Source organism: Pongo pygmaeus, chromosome 6 (genome assembly GCF_028885625.2).
Source record: "Pongo pygmaeus isolate AG05252 chromosome 6, NHGRI_mPonPyg2-v2.0_pri, whole genome shotgun sequence".
NCBI lineage: Eukaryota > Metazoa > Chordata > Mammalia > Primates > Hominidae > Pongo > Pongo pygmaeus.
Genome location: NC_072379.2, coordinates 149,893,548 through 149,912,520, shown reverse-complemented (window position 1 = coordinate 149,912,520; position 18,973 = coordinate 149,893,548). Strand labels below are relative to the sequence as shown.

The 18,973-nt window shown below is 50.3% G+C and overlaps 1 protein-coding gene across 1 annotated transcript; it reads right to left on the bottom strand.

The window, feature by feature from the left end:
- Positions 1 to 244: 244 nt before the first annotated feature.
- On the bottom strand, positions 245 to 9,011 carry AOC1 (amine oxidase copper containing 1). Its single transcript, XM_054495358.1, has 5 exons — positions 8,951 to 9,011; positions 3,511 to 5,096; positions 2,504 to 2,789; positions 896 to 1,028; positions 245 to 586 (listed from the first exon to the last, which is right to left on the bottom strand). The coding sequence occupies exons 2-5, from the start codon at positions 5,090 to 5,092 to the stop codon at positions 320 to 322; spliced, it is 2,268 nt and encodes a 755-aa protein (XP_054351333.1). The 5' UTR covers positions 5,093 to 5,096; positions 8,951 to 9,011; the 3' UTR covers positions 245 to 319.
- Between the last annotated feature and the right edge of the window lie 9,962 nt (positions 9,012 to 18,973).

The window sequence follows — 18,973 nt, the reverse complement described above, 5'->3', positions numbered from 1 at the left end:
TGTGCACACCTCTGTGTGTGTGCACGTCTGTGCGAGTGTGTGCACGTCTGTGTGTGTGTGCACGTCTGTGTGTGTGTGCACACCTCTGTGTGTGTGCACGTCTGTGCGAGTGTGTGCACGTCTGTGTGTGTGTGCACACCTCTGTGTGTGTGCACGTCTGTGCGAGTGTGTGCACGTCTGTGCGTGTGTTTCCTACACACATGGCCCTGTGCCCTCCCGCAAGAAGCAGCACACAGAGTGAGGCTCTGAGGGTTTATTGTCTGCCCCAGTGAGGCTCCTGGGCTTCCTGGGAGGAACTGGGGGAGGAACTGGGGGTTGGTCACACAGGTCTGTAGGTCCCATTGTAGCTAAAAGGGGGAGGCATTGAGCAGTCCCTGTCCTCAGGGATCCAGCGCTGGACGTAGTTGGGGCCGTTGTCCCGAGGCCACACGATCACAGTGTCTCTGGATGCCAGGGAGGGGTCCTCTGGGAAGAAGTTGAATGGCCGGAGCAGGAAGCCCACGGAGTTCCCAGGTGTGGCTGTGTTGGGAATGTCCTCTGAGTGCGGGATGTGCAGGAAGCCCACCGTCACCCAGGCCACCAGGTCCTGCAGGAGACAGGGTGGGCTTCAGTGGGCAGGGCTGAGTACTGACCACTGGAGGCCACTCTAGCCTTTGGTCATTTTCAGTTCTGCCTGGAAACTTGCTGAATTCCTCTCCAGCCCCTTTTTAAAGAGATGAGCAGCTCTGTTGTGACCTCTGAACTTGCCGTCCACACAGCAAGGCACAGCTCCTGCGACTGGGGACAGATCTGGGCAAAGGGTGGTTGGGACTCCCTGATGGTGATGAGGATGGTCCTGGGCTGAGCTGGAAGGAGGCAGGGCCAGCACTGGGCAGGGCTGGGGACAGGGCAGTACCTCATTTTCAATGTTCTCATTGTTGTGAAGAAACTTCTCAAAGACCACGGGCGGGTCCCAGGGGTCGTTCTGGTGGTAGATGCTGCTGCTGCACAGCTCCGATTCCCGGTACTTGGTCACTGCCAGGGGGTACCTGCGAGGCAGAGGTGAAGCAGCTTGGCTCAGGGCCCTGGGCTGGCCCCGCTCAGCCCCGCCCAGGGAACAGCTTCAGGGTCAAAATAGAGGAAGATGATTGCCTTCCCCAAGATGAGAGATCATCTCTTCTGGGAGTCGGCAGGACGGGCTGCTGTTAACCGAGGTTCAGGTGACCCACAGGAGTTCTCCCCGCCCCCCTCCCCAAGTGCACAGAGGCACAGGCCCAGAAGAGCAGGCAACCCTTGCACAACACAGGTGTGAGCTGCATGGGTCCTCTTTCTCTCTCTTTCCTTCCTTCTTTTCTTTTTCTTGTTTTTTTTGATGGAGTTTTGCTCTGTCACCCAGGCTGGAAAGCAGTGACGTGATCTTGGCTCACTGCAACCTCCGCCTCCCGGGTTCAAGTGATTCTCCTGCCTCAGCCTCCTGAGTAGCTGGGATTACAGGTGCCCACCATCACACCTGGCTAATTTTTGTATCTTTAGTAGAGACAGGGTTTCGCTGTGTTGGCCAGGCTGGTCTCGAACTCCTGACCTCAGGTGATCTGCCCACCTTGGCCTCCCAAAGTGCTGGGATTACAGGCATGAGCCACCACGCGCAGCCCACAAGTCCACTTTCATTTGGAGTTTCTTCCGCCTCTGCCACCGTGAGACAGCAAGACCAGCCCCTCCTCTTCCTCTTCCTCACCCCACTTAAAGTGAAGGAGACGAGGATAAAAACCTTTGGGATGAGCCACTCCCACTTAATGGATTGTAGATATATTTTCTTTTCCTTAGGATTTCTCTTTTTTTTTTTTTTTTTTTGTGACCGAGTCTTGCTCGGTTGCCCAGACTGGAGTGCAGTGGTGTGATCTCGGCTCACTGCAAGCTCCGCCTCCCGGGTTCACACCATTCTCCTGCCTCAGCCTCCCAAACAGCTGGGACTACAGGCGCCCGCCACCATGCCCGGCTAATTTTTTGTATTTTTAGTAGAGATGAAGTTTCACCGTGTTAGCCAGGATGGTCTTGATCTCCTGACCTTGTGATCTGCCCGCCTTGGCCTCCCAAAGTGCTGGGATTACAGGTGTGAGCCACCGCACCCGGCCAGGATTTTATTAATAACATTTTCTTTTCTCTAGCTTACTTTATTGTAAGAACACAGTATCTGACACATAGAACATACAAAATATGTGTTCACGGAATGTTTATGTTAGTGGTAAGGCTTCCGGTCAACAGTAGGGTATTCATAGTTACGTTGTGGGGAAGTTATAGTTATGCTTGACTTTTTTACTGCATTGGGGGGTTGGCACCCCTAACCCCCATATTGTTCAGAGTCAATTGTACACACAGATATACATATACATACACAACACGCATGTGCGCCCAGATACAAAACCACATAGACCAGGAACCCCATAGACACAAACACAGACAGACACAGACACACACACTGAGGGGAGCCCCTGACCCTCCCCCAGACCCCCTGGGTCTTCCTCACCTTGCCCAGGTGATGGCCTGCTCCTCCTGCCAGCCTGGGGGCAGCACCTGGTCGGCCATGGAGTGGATCTGCAGGCGGTAACTGCGCTTGTGGCCCCAGGGGTTCTCCTGGGGGCTGGTAAAGAGCAGGTACCTGGGCAGCTTCCTTTTGAAGCGGAAGGCCGCCTGGCGCTCCCGGGAGTACCGCGTCTGCTCCAGGGTCGGCTGGACCACGCGGTGTCTCGGGCTCCAGGGGTTGGTGATGTTTTCTAGCTTCATCTGCAGTGTCTGGAAGCTGTTCTTGGTGCCTGGAGGTATGCAGGGAGAAGGAGAATGAGAATCAAGCTGCCAGAACTGAAACCTCCTCATTCTGCCCCAGGATCTCCATCCTCCACCACATCCAACAGCCAACTGTCTGGAATAACCGGGATGTTGGGGGATGCCCTGGGCGGCTGTGGTGATTCCATTACCACTCTGGGAAGTTCCTCTCAAGAGCTGTGCTCATGCCCATCTGCTGTGGCTGCAATCCCAGAGAAGGGGCACCCATTTTTCTCCAGGCATGAGAGGCTCTGTCCAGAGAGGTGACTGGGGCTGAGGGGTAGGAGCCGCCTGTATGGTCCTGGTGGCCTTGTTGGGTCTGGCAGCATCAGTCATTCTATCCATGGCATTCTTTTATGGTGACATCATCCAGGAGACACCCTGAATATTCCCAGACAATACTACACTCCATCTCAGAGCGCTAACAGTGACATTTCTTACCCTCCTAGGCACCATCCCCTCCCTTGCCCCGTGCACAGCCCCAGGGTCAGGACAGGGTCCACACTGTTGCATCCAGGGCAACCCTCGGCACTGTTCGCTTTCACCACTTTTCAGGGACACACAAATTTCTAGCTTTAGGTCTTACAGAAGCAGGCTTGGCAAATGCTCCTAACTTTCCACCACCAGGGAGTTATAGTGCTGTCTCCTGGGAGTTTAAGTTATTGGCTGGATGCAGGTGTTTGAACGGGAGAGTCTCGCTTTGAGTCCTACCTGCCACATCCAGGTCTACGCGGTAGTGCACCAAGTGAGTGTGTATGTTGCCAATCAGGTGGGTGTGCAGGCGAGTGCCGTGGCGCAGCCCCTCGGGGGTGTAGAAGGTGGCGTGGACGTAGCCAGTGGCATGCATCTTGGCCTCCATCACCCCATTGGGGTAGAAGATGAAGTCCCAAATGTAATCATAATTGTAGACAGTTGAAGTTGTCCGCAGCACCAGCACCTGGCCCTTCAGCCCTGCATAGAAGTTGAAGCCACCTTTAAAGTTGGAATTAAAGTGCCGCCGAAGGGGCACCCCTGTGGGCATTTCAAAGAGGCAGAGGGCTCGGGGATAATGGACCGGGTCATCGGCATCATAGTAGTGGAAAGTGTCCAGGAAGGTGGCGGTCTCCGGGCAGTCGATGCCGGGGGCTAACTCGTGAGTGACGCTGCCCAGGCCCCAGCCGACATCGAGGTACTTGGTCTGCATGCCTGCAGGTGTGTGTCCTCCGTACAGCGCGACTGCCTCTTGCACGCTGACCTCATAGGCAATGCGCTCTCCGCCGAAGTGCACGTTCAGGACCTGCAGCCCGGAGGAGGAGCGCAGCCGGAAGGCGAAGCTCCAGCCCCCGTAGAGCACAGCGTTGCCCTCCAGCCTGAAGCGAGGGCCGTGGGGCTGGACCAAGCGGGGGCTGCTCACATGGATGGGGCTGGGGAAGTCCCCGCGGGGCTTGTGGGAGGAGAAGAGGGGCGGCTCCTCCGTGCTTTCATGCCCCTTGCCCCCAGGCAGTGGGTCCTCCAGGACCACCACGTCCACCTCTCTATCTGCATACTTCTGAGCCAGTTCCTCTGGGCTCCCATAGAACTTCCCGTTGTACCACACCTGCTCCACGGCCCAGTGCCGGGCATCTGTGCTCCCATGATCCACGAGGAGCTCCAGCCCAGTGGGGTGCAGAAAGTAGCCTTCTACATAGCGCTGTATGATAAGCCAACTGCGGCGCTGGCCAGAAGCCACACCCCGGGGGGCCACATCAGTGAAGGTCAGGCATCTGTCATGGCAGTCTTGGAATGAGAAGCCTGTGGTATTGAGGAAGAACTGATGCAGGGGCTTGGTGGCTTCCTGCAGGGTGTGGTAGAGGAGGGCATACTCTGCTGTGGAGATGGGCCTTGATGCCCAGGAGAACTGGTGCCCAGGCCTGGGGGACAGTGCTCGCATGTAGCAAGGCCCTGGCAGGGGCCCCACAGCAAACTCTGTGACATTGGGATGCTCCTGGTCACCAAAGAAGATGACGGCACGGGCTTCCCGCACAGGATGACTTTCACCTTTATCCAGAAACCTCAGCACATGGTACTTCTTGGGCAGCAGCATCTCAATGAGAAACACGGTGTTCTTGGCCATGGTGGTGGTCCTGGAGGGCTGCAGCCTCAGCTCCTTCTTGGACCAGAGGAAGCTGTGCACTGCCTTCAGCTCTTGGTTGCTTAGGTCTGAAAACACCCCTGCCTTCCTGTGCAGAGTCCCTGGGGAGGGCTCCGCCATGGCCATCTGCAGCATCAGGATGGCAGCCACGGCCCAGCCCAGGGCCGGCATCTCTCGCTCCATGGCTCTGGAATGCAGTAGAGGAGATGAACTTAGTTGTCTTATGGGCAGAGATGGGCTTCCCTCAGATTAGGGCCATGGAATTTTCCTATGGACTGAGCTTCCTCCCCTTGCCCTGCCCCAAGCTGGAGGCTGTCCTGGGGCAGCTGGGGCCCCAGACATAGTCCCCAGTGCTGTCGGGCTGCTGCCTGTGCATCCATCCATTTATTTCTGCCCTCTCCTCACTCCTCTGTAAATGTCCTCCAGTCCTGCAGCCTTCCTTACTCAGGGGAACGCTCTTGTTTTTGTGTATTATTTCAGCCAGGGGTGCCGTGAGTCACAAAGGCCAGGCTGGGCCCCTGAACATGCCCCCAGGTGCTTCTTGTGTCCTGGAGAAGACACCTGTATTAACAGCACAACTACATTTCTGACACAACGAAATACCTTTTAGGTAGAGAGATTTTGAAATTTAGTGTAGAAATTCAAAGGTAGGCTCTGGAGTCAGGCTGCCTGAGTCAAGTCCCAGTGACTCATGCCACTAGGACTTGCTGTGTGGCCTTGGGCACGCTGCTTAAACTCTCTGGGCCTTCATGTTCTTAGTTATAAAATGAAAATAACGACAACAGTGCTTAGCTCCTAGGGTTGTGGAGAGAAATCAAACAGTAAATATAAAGTGTTTGTAACAATGTCTGCCATATAGGAAATGCATGAGAAATGTTAGCTGCTCTTCTTGTTAAATTAAATACAGGCTATCGACACCAGCACATTTAAAGTTTTACACAATGTAGAGTGATTCAGGTGTGACTAGGCTGCAGACTGATGGCTTTGGGGGTGAGGTAGAGGTGCCCAGTCCTGCCCAGCCTTCTTTGTGCCCCATTCACCTCTCTTGTCCACCCAAGGCTACTAGGAGGGGACCTCAGGGAAGGGTTCATCTTAGGAAGATGCCTTTTCCTTTCTCAGGGAGGGTGGGTCAGGGTCTTCACCTCATAACCCCATTCCCCAAGCAGCTGTAAAATCCTGTGCTTGTAGATGTGAGCCTCCTGCAGGGCTGGGAGACGTGGTGGCCACAACTCTGTCTTCCTGTGGGCTGTGTGCGGAGTCTCTGGGAGACTGTTGCTCTTGCCTGTTGCACTGTTGCTACAGATGCTGGCTGGAGCTGTCTCCCAGCCTTAGTTTCTCCAGACCCTAACTTGTCCTCCTAGGTGCTGTGGGCCTCCCTGGAAGGCTGCCGTCACCGTGAAATTTCCCTACAGAAGCACTGCCTTCACCACCTTGCACCCCCTTCCTCAAGGCTCTGGGTTGACCTGGGAGCCCCACTTCAGGATTCCTCCCTGTCTCAGCTGTGCTTTTCACTTCCTGCAAGCAGTGCCTGAGCACAGACACTTGATTTATAAGGTGGATGCATGAGTGGGTTGGACTCTGAGAGATCCTTGTTTTCATAGGTAGTTGCCTTTTGCTCCCTAAATCAGAAGCCCTGGGGGTAAACCTGGAGAAAACACGTTCTCCTGTGCAGACAGACAGGTAGCAGAGAGGGTTAATCCACTCCTGTCTCAGACCTCTGCCTGGCCCAGCCTCCTCCCAGGGGGCCCAGGCCGCCTGCAAGGCAGGCCCCGAGGATTTCACCTGGAAAGTCGGCGGCACAGAGTATGAGGTGTAACTGAGGTGCAGCAGCTCCACTTTGGGTGTGTCGTGGAGTGACCCACTGAGGAAACCTGACCATCATGAACGCTTTTCATTTCTTGCTTTTGTTTTTGGAAAACACATTTACACATCACATTTCCGAAGCATAAGCGTTGGGAACACAACCCATGTGTTAACTAGCGGCCCTGTTTTCCTTGTGGCTTTTTTCCTCCAGAGAAGCTCAGCTGCACATTGCCCCTTCCCACCCGACTCTGGGCCAGTGTCACATCCTTTGCCACCTTTTGAGGTCAGCTGAAACCCCGCACTGCCGAGGAGTGCTCTGTTTTCGGCCCCAACTAACATACTTCTCCACTAGTCCCCTTAGCACTTTGTATTTAATTTGTACACGATGGGCAGTTCTTGATTCATAGATAAATGAAAGGTGTTGGCTGGGCCTGTTCCATCACCCGAGGGCTCTCTAGCCCTGGAGGCCGTGGTCAAGGCTGATCTGAGATGTCCTTCTCTCCCTTTCCCATGCCTGCCTCCCCGAGAGCTCTCCCCTTGCCCTCATTTTGCTCCATGGTCGTGGCCTCTCATGGGGATGTCCCTCTAGTTGCCTTGTCTTGCCCTCTGGTGCTGGCAGAAGACCCTGGAACCCACATGATCTTGGGCTCTCGGACGCCCTGCTCACCTGGATGGAGGAGGTGAGGCAGGGGCTGCAGGCAGAACCCAGAGCCAGTAGGAAGGATATGAGGTGATTCTTGTGTTCTCCTATTAAATATTGGCCAGGCCTCTTTTTTTTTTCTTCTTTAAATAGACTGTTTTTTTTTCCTGAGACAGAGTCTTGCTCTGTAGCCCAGGCTGGAGTGCAGTGATGCGATCTTGGCTCACTGCAACCTCTGTCTCCCAGGTTCAAGCAATTCTCCTGCCTCAGCCTCCAGAATAGTTGGGATTACAGGTGTGCACCACCATGCCCGGCTAATTTTTTGTTTTTAGTAGAGACGGTGTTTCACCATGTTGGTCAGGCTGGCCTTGAACTCCTGACCTCAAGTGATCCACCCGCCTCAGCCTCCCAAAGTGCTGGGATTACAGGCATGAGCCACCAGGCCTGGCCCCAAATAGACTTCTTATTAGACTTAAATAAATAAATAAATAAATAAATAAATATATAGTCAGGATCTCACTATGTTGCCCAGGCTGGTCTCGAACTCCTGGGCTCAAGTGATCCTCCCGCCTTGGCCTCCCAAAGTGCTGGAATTATAGTAGACTTTTTTTTTAATAGACTTTAAAAAATAGACTTTAATAGATTTCTTAATAGACTTTATAAAGTCTGTTAAAAATCTTTAACAAGTCTATTAAAAGTCTTTTAACAATCTTTTAAAGTCTTTTAAATAGGAGTCTTTTAAAGAGGAATTTTAGGTTCATAGCAAAATTGAGCGAAAGGTACTGAGAGTTTCTGTATACTCACAGCCCCTACCACGCAGCTTCCCCACTATCAGTATCCACACCAGAGCCGTACATTTGTTACAGCTGATGAACCCGCACATCACTCTCACCCAGAGCCCACAGTTTACATCAGGACTCACTCCTGCTGCATATTCTATGGGTTATACAAACGGACAATGACATGGATCCACCATTAGAGTATCACACAGAGTAGTTCCACCTCCCCCAAAATCTTCTGTGCTCCACCTGTTCCTCCGAAACCCTAGCAATCACTGCGCTTTTTATTGTCTCCATAGTTTTGCCTTTTCCAGAACGTCCTGTATTTGGAATCTTACAGTCTGCAGCCTTTTCAGGTTGGCTTCTTTTGCTTGGCAGTATGCATTTAGGGTACTTCCATGTCCTTTCATGGCTGTGTCTCCTTTTTTACAACCTCATATCCCCATGTTTCTTTTTGCTTTTCCAGGAAGGAGAAAGATGTGGAAGAGACCTTTGCTTTTCCCAGGACAAACCTCTGTCCCCATGTGCAGTGGCAGTGGGGGTGGTGGTTGGTGAGACTTCCAGGCAGGAACAGGAAGCAAGCCCTCTCCCTGCTCACCCTCCTCTCTGAGCTTTCCCCACTCCACCCTGGCCAGCTGTTGCCTGCCACCAAGCACCCGGGCACTTTCTGTGATGTGCTGGGCTCCTGCCCTCACTTCCTGGCCCTCCTCCCTCTGTGTCCTGTTTCTTCTGCCCCTCACTCTGTGCCCTCCTTCCACTGCTTTTCTTTCCTCCAGGTCAGCCCTTTCTTGACTTTCCCGAATACCCATCAGAACGCACCTGTGTGCTCTGCTCCCAGTTCGCTCTGCTTCCAGCCTTTGCCCTTAAGCTGATCTCTGACTCCTTCTTGAAGTCAATCAGACCCCGCCCTGCAGGGAGGGACAAGGTGAGGCCTGGGCCGGCCTAGGAGGGGCCTATGGCTCGGGAGGTGCCTCTGTGGGCAGCTACAGTGGTGTGAGTGGGTTTGAGGAAGCTGGCTGTGCAGCACACTTGTCCTGAGTCTGTTTCCAGACAAGTGCCGCCTTCCACAAGAATTTGCCTTGGCTTCTCTGTGACGAGCCATGAAATGCCACAATCTGTTAATTTAGGTGGCACGTTTTAGAGGCAGAGACAAGGACAAGGGGCCATTTCCTAGCTGGTAGTCTTACCTGAAGCTGACAGATGGACCAGGGCAGGGGCTGATAGAGGCTGGCACCCACAGCAAAACAGAGAATTCAACCACTCCTAGAACAAGAACCAGTGGCAGAACCATTTTGGAGAAGCGGCCACCCAAGACGAGTTGCAAACTTTGGCGGCTTTTTAACCATCTTTGAGACCCTGACCAGATTCAGCAAGGAGGAAGGACTTGGCTGGGAGAAAGCTGGCCAGGGTAGCTAAGGCTATGGCACAGAGCAGAGAGGGGAGAGGACACTGGGGCAGCTAGTGCCCATGCAGCGGGCAGACGGTGCTAACGCGGCTTAGTCAGGTTGAGAAGGGCAAACGTGGTGACTGGGGTAACTCCTGGTTGGAAAGGAAAGAATAGAGTCAGGAAAAGTGCATGGCTCAGGAGTGCCAAGAGGTCATCATCCCCCGCTACCAAGGTCTGGTTGTTCAGGGATTGCACACCGCTTTGTGGTTATAGGGATTTTGTATTTCTCATCATCATCCTTCCTGCTGCCTGCAATGCAAGTCATTTCAGTGTGCACTGGCCAGTAGATGAAGGAAGGTGAACACACTTAGTCAACTTGAAGCTTGCTTGCAATTCCAGAAGGTCGTTGGTGTTTCTGAGGAAGGGGATTTGCCTCACATGTTAAAATGATGATTGATGCAAAGACAATGAAAGCTAACGTCTTTGACCCTCAGTGTTCAAGAGGACTGTGAGTTACGTATTCTCAGTTATGGGCTCACCAACTCCGCAGAGAATTGGGGGGATTTAGATTAGAAGAGAGTTCCAGGAACAACCTGATTTTGAGGACTACAATCTGTTTCCATTCCACAAAGGAAACTGCAACGAAGTTAATGGAGTGAGGACGGATTGAGAAAAGAGACTTGCAAAGATTAAAAGGGAAAGGGGCCACACGCACATGATGGAGTCAGACCCTTTCACGCATGGAAACAGACTCGAAAGGGACCAAAGACGTACATGTAAGAGCTAAAACTGTAAAACTCTTAAAGAAAACACAGGAGTAAATCTGCCTGACTTTACATCTAATTCTTGGATGTGACCTCAAAGCACAAATAACCAAAGGAAAAAAAATAGATAAATTGACATCATCAGTATTAAAAGACTTTTATGCTTCAAAGGACACCCACAGGAAAATGAAAAGACAAACCATAGAATGGGAGAAAATATTCACAAATTATATATCTGATAAGAAAATTATATCTAGAATGTAAAAAGTACTCTTCCAATTCCATAATGAGACAAATAATCCAATTAAAAATGAGCCAAATATCTGAATAGGTATTCCCCCCAGGAAGATATACAAATGGCCAATATGCACATGGAAAGCTGTTCAATGTCATTAGTCATCAGGGGATGCAAATCAAAACCACCAGGAGATACCACTTCATATCCACTAGGATGGCTAGAATTCAAGAACAAGGTAATAACAGGTGGGGCCAGGAGGCAGAGAAACTGGAAGCCTCACAGGCAGTTCATGGTGAAATGACGCAGCCATTTCGGAAAACTGTCTGGCTGTCCCTCAAATGACTTAACATTGTTATCATATAACCCAGAAATCCCGCTCCTGGGTATATACTCAAGAGAAAGGAAAGCCTATGTCCATGGGGAAACCTGTACCAGAGTGTTTACTGCAGGGTTATTCACAATAGCCAAATGGTGGAGACGACTCAAATGTCTCTCCATTGATAAATGAGTCAACAAAATGTGGTCTGTCCACTCAGTGGAACATCATTCAGTCATAAAAAGGAAGGAATCACTGCTACATGACACAACGTGGATGAACCTTAAAACCACTACAGCAAATGAAAGAAGCCAGTCACAAAAGACCACATATTATTCCATTTATAGAAACGTGTGGGATAGGTAAATCTCTCGAGTAGATGAGAAGCACATTAGTGGTTGCTTAGGGCTGGGGTGTGATGGAGGGATGGGGTGAGAGCTAATGCTTATGGGGTTTCTTTTTGAGGTGATTAAAAAGTTCTAAAATTGAAGGTGATGGCTGCATGTATCTGTGAATATACTAAAACACATTGAATTATACACTAAATGGGTGAATTGTAAGGTATGTCTCAATAAAGCTGTTTTCAAAAAGTGACAGGACTAATATCTAGAATACACAAGGAGCTCTTGCAAATCGGTCAGAAAGAGGCAGCAGTCCCCATGGAAACCTGGTAAAGAATCCCAAAGGCAACTTACAGAAGAGGCACCCCAAAGGGCTAAAGAGCCCATGGAAAGATGCTCAAATGTAGTGGTTACTAGAAAAATGCAAAGCATTCAACAACGAGATATAATTTTTTATGGGAAAGCTGGATGATGCCAAGTGTTAACAGAGATGTGGGGAAACGGGGACCTTATGTGTGGTTGTGGGAAGGGGTTATTGATGGCACAGCCATTCTGGAGTGCACTTTGCAGGGTGTGGGCAGATGAGAGAATTGCATGCTCTCCAGACTCAGGAACTCTGTCTCTTGGAATATATGTCAAAGAGGTTCTCACCCAGGCCCAGAGGCGGGATGCAGACACAAGTGGCTGTGAGGCTGGGGAGCTGGAGGCCATCGGGGTGCCCACCCCCAGGAGAGTGGTCACTGCGCACCATGGGGTGTTGTGCAGTTGGCAGATGCAAAGGCATGGATGTCCACACAGCCACTCCTGAGAAGGGATCTCAGGATCATGGAAGACGCAGGATGAGTGATAGCACGATGCCGTTACACAACAGGAAACACGTACACACCAAGCCACCCACTTTCAAGAGTGGATACACATTAGAATGGATGTGAGGGCGGGGGTGGGAGTGGGAATACATACATGCACACGTGAGAAAGACAAGAGAGAGCCCTTGTATGGGCCAGTGATGACGACATCCATGCACTGAGGTAGAACTAATTCAGTTCTGCAATGGACATCCATAAATAAATAAAAGAAAGGCCTGGGAGACAGACTGAGTGACTGCAGGTCCTCACACCAGGGTAGATGTGTCTGAGGACAGGAACCACCATAGGTCCCGCATCTGGAGGATGCAGTGAGGGCAGGGAGGAACACTAAGTGTAGGCAGGGAGCTGAAGCACACCAGAAAGAATTGCATTTTTTATGTAATGGGGCACATAACGTGTACATAGAAAGATTAATATTACAAGGTGGCACAGAGTAAGTACAACACATTGATGCCCAAGGGCCTGTCCTGCAAGGGCTTGGAAGGAGATTCCCCTCAAGACTGCAAGCCCCCACGCCCTGGGACTCTATCCCCTCTGCAGTAGCCTCCATGGCTGCTGTCACAGAGGACCACACACAGGGGCTTAAAGTAACAGAAATGGGTTGTCTCACAGTTCTGGAGGCCTAAAGTGTGAAATCAAGGTGTAGGCAGGGCCACGCTCCCTTTGAAGGCTCAAGAAGAGGGTTCTTCCTCTCCTCTTCCAGCTTCTGTGTTGCCAGCAATCCTTGGTGTCCCTCAGTGCCTTGGCTTGTGGCCATGTCACTCCAATCTCTGTCCTCACATGGCGTCCTCCTTGTCTCAGTGCCTCTATTTACAAGAACACCAGTGATTGTATTGAGGGCCTACCCTACTCCAGTATGACATCATTCTAACTAATTCATCTGCAATGACCCTATTTCCAAATAAGACCATATTGTGAGGTTCCAGGGAGGACATGAATTTTTAAGGGGATGCTATGCAACCCAGCACACCTTCTTTACCTGCCTCATTGCAGAGAGCATGGTCCTTGGCCAGTAAGTGAATTCCAAGCCCTGTGCTCTGGGGGGCTGCTGCCCCAAGGATCCACAAGGTAGAGCCTGTGTGGGGTTTTGCGATACACGAGGGACTTAGGAGGAAGAGGACATACTGGGCAGGGGTGGGGGTGGGAGTGGGAGTGGGAGTGGGGGTAGAAGCAGAGTCCTGAACTGAGATGTGGTGTGTTTCCCGACATGGGAAAAGGTCAGGGCTGATAGGGGGAGTGGGGTGTGGTTTGTGTCCCTGTGCTGAGGAAGTGCAGCTGGGGTGTCTGGAAGGAGAAGGTAGAGTGAGGAACCTCCCTATGCACTTCTAGAGAAGTGTGGGGGTGAAGGCGGGCTTGTGGGAATCCTATAGAGACAGAGGAGACAGAGAAGCCCTCAAGAGAGGACCTGGGAAAGCTGAGGCGAACAGAATCCTTGTGCAGAAAAGCTGGTAAGTCTGTTGTTTTATATATATATATATATATATATATATATATATTTTTTTTTTTTTTTTTTTTGTAGAGACGGGGTCATGCTATGTTGCCCACGCTGGTCTTGAACTCCTGGCCTCAAGTGATCCTCCTGCCTTGGCCCCCCTGAGTGCCAGGATTACAGGCATGAGTGACCATGTCTGGCCAAGGCCATTGTTTCTGCTCATGTTTGTGTGCACTGTGGCTGGGGAACTTGAGATGTCACACTTGGAATTTGGGCTCTGTTGCCTTGCCACCTCTCTTCCTGCTCCCTGGCTGGGGCTGGCCCCTTCATACTGAAGGTGACCTTGGTTTCTGAGGTGTGGTTCCTCGCTTGTGGGATTAATGATTGTTGACAGAGATAGCACTTGGGCAAAGACCGTATCCTGTCAGTTGTTGGCTGCTTGCCTTTCTTAAGGAGGTCCAGGCCTAAGGAGGGGCAGCGCTATATACAAAGGTGGAGCTAGGAAGCCAGAGGTCACAGCTCACAGACGTCCTGTGGCTAAATCTTGATATTTTGCTTTCAGAAAGTCACAACCCGTCAGAGCTAATTTGAGAGGATCTAGAGAGTGGGATTGTTTCCACGAAACCACAGAGAAGAAACAGAGCCAACCGCGCCTGCACCAGGACCTACTGGGGGTGCACCAGGGAAGCTCACTCAATTAGATCTTTATGTGAATGAAGCCAACATCATAGCTTTTGTCCCTGATTAGGGAAGGTGGGTTTGCAAAAAAGAAAATTGTACCATTTTCCGAGGCAGGGCCATTGGTCATAAGGGGCCCTGGTGAGGTCCTGATGGCTTGGGCAACCCCACCCAGATAGGGGAGAATGTTCATCTCCAAGTGCTAGCCCTGCTTCTGCCACTGGCTGGTGGGCTTATACTTGACACTCCTTAATTCATTCAACAAATGTTTATGGAGCACTCATTCTGCACCAGGGAGACACAGCAACGAACAAACAAAACCAAAGCCTCTATGGAGCTCGGATTTCAGTGAGGAGAGTGTCCAACAGTGAAGCTTGTGAGCCGTCATAGCAGACTTCCTCACTGGGACAGCCGATGACAGGGGCTGGCCCTGGGCTGGCATCTGGGAACTTAACTTTCGGGATCCTGCCCCGCTGTGCCGGCCTGCTGACTGTTTTTACAGACAATGTGATTTGTGAACACCTGCTTTCCTATTGGAAGTCTGGAATCTTGTTAGTTGTGGTGGGCAGAGAATGTGCCTACGTGATCAGCCCCAACCTCTGCCCCAGCTCTAAGCTTCTACTTCCCTGGGGAGATGCAGGGCGCAGGGTGTGCTCCGTGCAGCCTTTACGGGAGGGAGAGCTCAGCGAGTCTGTGCCCTGACCCCTCCAGACCCCGCTGTGTCCTTGCTGTGTCTTGGCTGTGGGTATAACTGTCTGCTTAGTCTGGTGAGTCCTAGTGAAGCTCTGACAGCAGAGGTGCCATGAGGTGTCACGGGTGTTCACAGAAGTGTCCTGTAGGCATTGGTGGCAGGTGGTGACACAGTGTATTCCAGTGGGGCACATGCTCAGGGGAAAACAGAGCAGGGGCATATGGTGGGGGCAGGGCCTGACCTTTCAGAAAAGGGTCTCCTCTTCTCCTCAATGTGGTGAAGGAGTGGGCCACAAGGATGCCTGGTGGCGGGGGCATTTCAGGCTGAAGGAGCAAGGAGTGCAAAGTCCCTGATGCAGAGTGAGGGGACTGCTGTCACCAGGGGCAAGTGGTGGGAGATGGGTTCAGAGAGTGACCAAATGCTCTCGCCTCCAAGGCTGTCACTGGGATTTTTACTCTGAGCCACTTGGGAAGCCTCTGTCGGGTTTGTGCAGAGGCCAGAACTGACCTGCCTCTAGCAAGTGCTATCTGGAGGTGCTGGGGGAGACAGAATGCAAAAGAGTGAAGGCTGCAATGATGGCAGGAGCAGGGAGCAGGCCAGGAGGTGGTTGCAATAGTCTTGGTGGGCAAGGCTGGTTGCCAGGTCAGGGTTACAGGGGTGGAAGTGATGAGAAGTGGCCACATTCTGGGTATAGCTGGAAGGGAGGCTGGGGGAGATTTGCTAAGGGCTGGGATATGAGAATCGAGAGAGAGGAGTCAGTTGACCCCAAGTTCGGGCAGAGGTTCTGCTCTGCTGGGGCAGCCAGGAGCTGAGTCAGGATGCTTCAGTGTGTGAGCATGGCTGGCTGCTGGCTGAGCCCACTTCTGGACTTTGATGCTGGATCCCAAGGCACATGAGGGGCAAGGGTGGAGGGAGGCCCAAGGAGACCTTTGTGAGGAGTCAGAGACCAGGGCTGGGTCCTCCAGGCGCTCTTTGTATCTTCACTGACCATGCCTGGCCGTGCTGGCCAGCTGACAGCTTCCCCGACAAATCCCGTATTCCTCCCTCCCTGCAGCTGTGTCTGGCAGCTGGCGCTGGGCAGTAGACACAGCAGAATTCTTCCTTCCCCCTAGCTCTCTTTAGTAGCTTCCTCATGAAGTGTGCATTGGATTCTTAAAGAAGAAAAAAATCAAGAGGCCAGAAAATCAGGAAGCAGAAGTTAAAATATGTTGCTGATCTTTGAAATAAAGAATTTGTGTTGGTAGACATGTGACCTTGTATGGTGCAGGGATGTGTTTGTGTTAAACCATTTTGGTGACTATGACATTCCAGGTGCATATTGGAGGTAGCATGTAGGAGTTCAGAAATCCCCAGAACAGTCATTGCCTCTGTGCAGCCCTTTGCTGAGCACAATTTTGGAAGGAAATATAACAGCATGGTTACTGGCACGGGATATAGAGCCAGAAGACCTGGGTTTGAATCCAGGTTCTACTTCTTTTAGTTGGATGTTATGTGGGAAAAGCAGTTAACTTTTCCTTTTAGAGAAGGTGATTTTCTCTGGTGGTATGATTTGATTTCTTGCTTTTTTATTTTTGTGTATCTGTTGTATGTTTTTTGATTTGAGATTACCACAGGGCATGCAAATACTCTTACAATCTATTATTTTAAGTTGATAACAACTTAACACTACTTGTATAAACAAACAAACTAAAAAGCAAAAAGAAAACTAATAAAGACTTACTCTTTATCTTTGTTCCCCTACTTTTTTTTTTTTTTTGAGACAGCATCTCACTCTGTATCTAGGCTGAAGAGAGGTGCATGGCGTGATCTCAGCTTACTGCCACCTCCGCCTCTGGGGCTCAAGCGATCCTCCCACTTCAGCCCCCGTAGTAGCTGGGACCACAGACGTGAGCCACCATGCCAGTTAATTTTTGTATATTTTGTAGAGATGGGGTTTCACCATGTCATCCAGGCTGGTCTTGAATTCCTGAGCTCAAGCAATCTGCCCACCTCTGGCCTCCCAAAGTGCTTGGATTACAGGGGTGCCCTATGGGATTACAGGCATGAGCCACCGTGTGAGGCCTTCCCCTGCTTTTTAACTCTTGATGTTTCCATTTATATCTTACTGTACTGTCTATGTTTTGAAAAGTTGTTATGATTTTTGATTGGTTCATATTTTGGTCTTTCTACTTAAAAGTAGTTTACACACCACAGTTACAGTTTTATATTCTGTATTTTTCTGTATACTTACTAATACCCGTGAGTTTTGTACCTTTTCTTTCTGATTGAAGTACTCCCTTTAGCATTTTTTTGTAGGACAGGTCTGGTGTTGATGAAATTCCTCAGCTTTTGTTTGTCTGGGAAAGTATTTCTCCTTCACGTTTGAAGGATATTTTCACCAGATATATGATTCTAGAGTAAAAGTTTTTTCCTTCAGCACCTTAAGTATGTCATGCCACTATCTCCTGGCCTGTAAGATTTCCACTAAAAAGTCTGCTGCCAAATGTATTGGAGCTCCATTACATGTTACTTGTTTTTTTTTTTTCTCTTGCTGCTTTTAGGATCATTTTTTAAAAAAATCCTTGACCTTTGGGAGTGTGATTATTAAATGCCTTGAGGTGTTCTTCTTTGGGTTCAGTCTGCTTGGTGTTCTATAACCTTCTTGTACTCAAATCTTGATATTTTTCTCTAGTTTTGGGAAGTTCTCTGTTACTATCCCTTTGAATAAACTGTCTACCCCATCTCTTTCTCAACCTCCTCTTTAAGGCCAACAACTCTTAGATCTGCCCTTTTGAGGCTATTTTCTAGATCCTGTAGGTGTGCTTCATTAAAAAAAATTTTTTTTGTCTCTTCTGGCAATATAATTTCAAATAGCCTGTCTATTCTCACTAATTCTTTCTTCTGCTTGAGCAGTTCTGCTATTAAGAGACTCTGACACATTCTTCAGTATGTCAATTGAAATTTTCAACTCCAGAATTTCTGTTTGATTCTTTTCAATTATTTCAATCTCTGTTAAATATATCTGACAGGATTCTGAATTCCTTCTCTGTGTTATCTTGAATTTCTTTGAGTATCTTCAAAACAGCTATTTTGAATTCTCTGTCTGAAAGGTCACATATCTCTGTTTCTCCAGGTTGGTCCCTGGTGCCTTATTTAGTTCATTTGATGATGTCTTGTTTTCCTGGATGGTTTTGATGCTTGCGGATGTTCGTCAGTGTTTGAGCATTAAAAAGTTAGGTATTTATTGTCGTGTTTGCAGTCTGGGTTTGTTTGTGCCTGTCCTCCTTGGGAACAGTTTCCAGGTATTCAAAAGGACTTGGGTGCTATGATCTAAGCTGTATCTGCTTTAGTGGGCACCCCTAGCCCAGTAACACTGTGGTTCTTGCACACTTGTAGAGGTACCACATTGGTGGTCTTTGATAAGGTCCGGAAGAATTCTCTGGATTACCAAGCAGAGACTCTTTTTTCTTCCCTTACTTTCTCCCAAACAAATGGAGTCCCCCTCTCTGTGTTGAGCTGTCTGGAGCCAGGGGTAGAGTAACACAAGCACCACTCTGGCCACCACCACTGGGACTGCGCTGGGTCAGATGTGGAGTATCAGCACAACACTGGGTCTTGCCCAAGGCCTGCTGTAACCACTACCTGGCTACTGCCTATTTGCTCAAGGCCCTAGGGCTCTACAATCAGCAAAGGTAGTGATGCCAGCCAGGCTTACATCCTTCCCTTCAGGTTAGTGAGGTCCCCTAGGTCCTGAGTGGGTCCAGAGATGCCATCTGGAGCCATGCATGGGAGTCTAAAATCTTAGAAATCTACCTGTTGTTCTATTCTACTGCAGCTGAGCTGGAACTCAAACCACAGGATGCAGTCCTTCTCGTTCTGACATCCCATTCTCACAGGCAGAGGAGCCTCACCAGACCCGTGGGGAGTACTGCCAGGCTACTACTGATGCTCAGTTAAGGACCAAAGGAACTTCAGTCAGCTTGTGGTAAATGTTGCCAGGCATAGGAACTCATCCTTCAAGACAGTGGGCTCCCTTGGCCCATAGTGTGTCCAGAAATGTCTGGGATCTAGGGCCTGGAATGGGGGCCTCACAGCCTTTATCAGTGCCCTAACGTACTGTGGCTGAGCTGGTATCCAAAAGTCCTCTTTA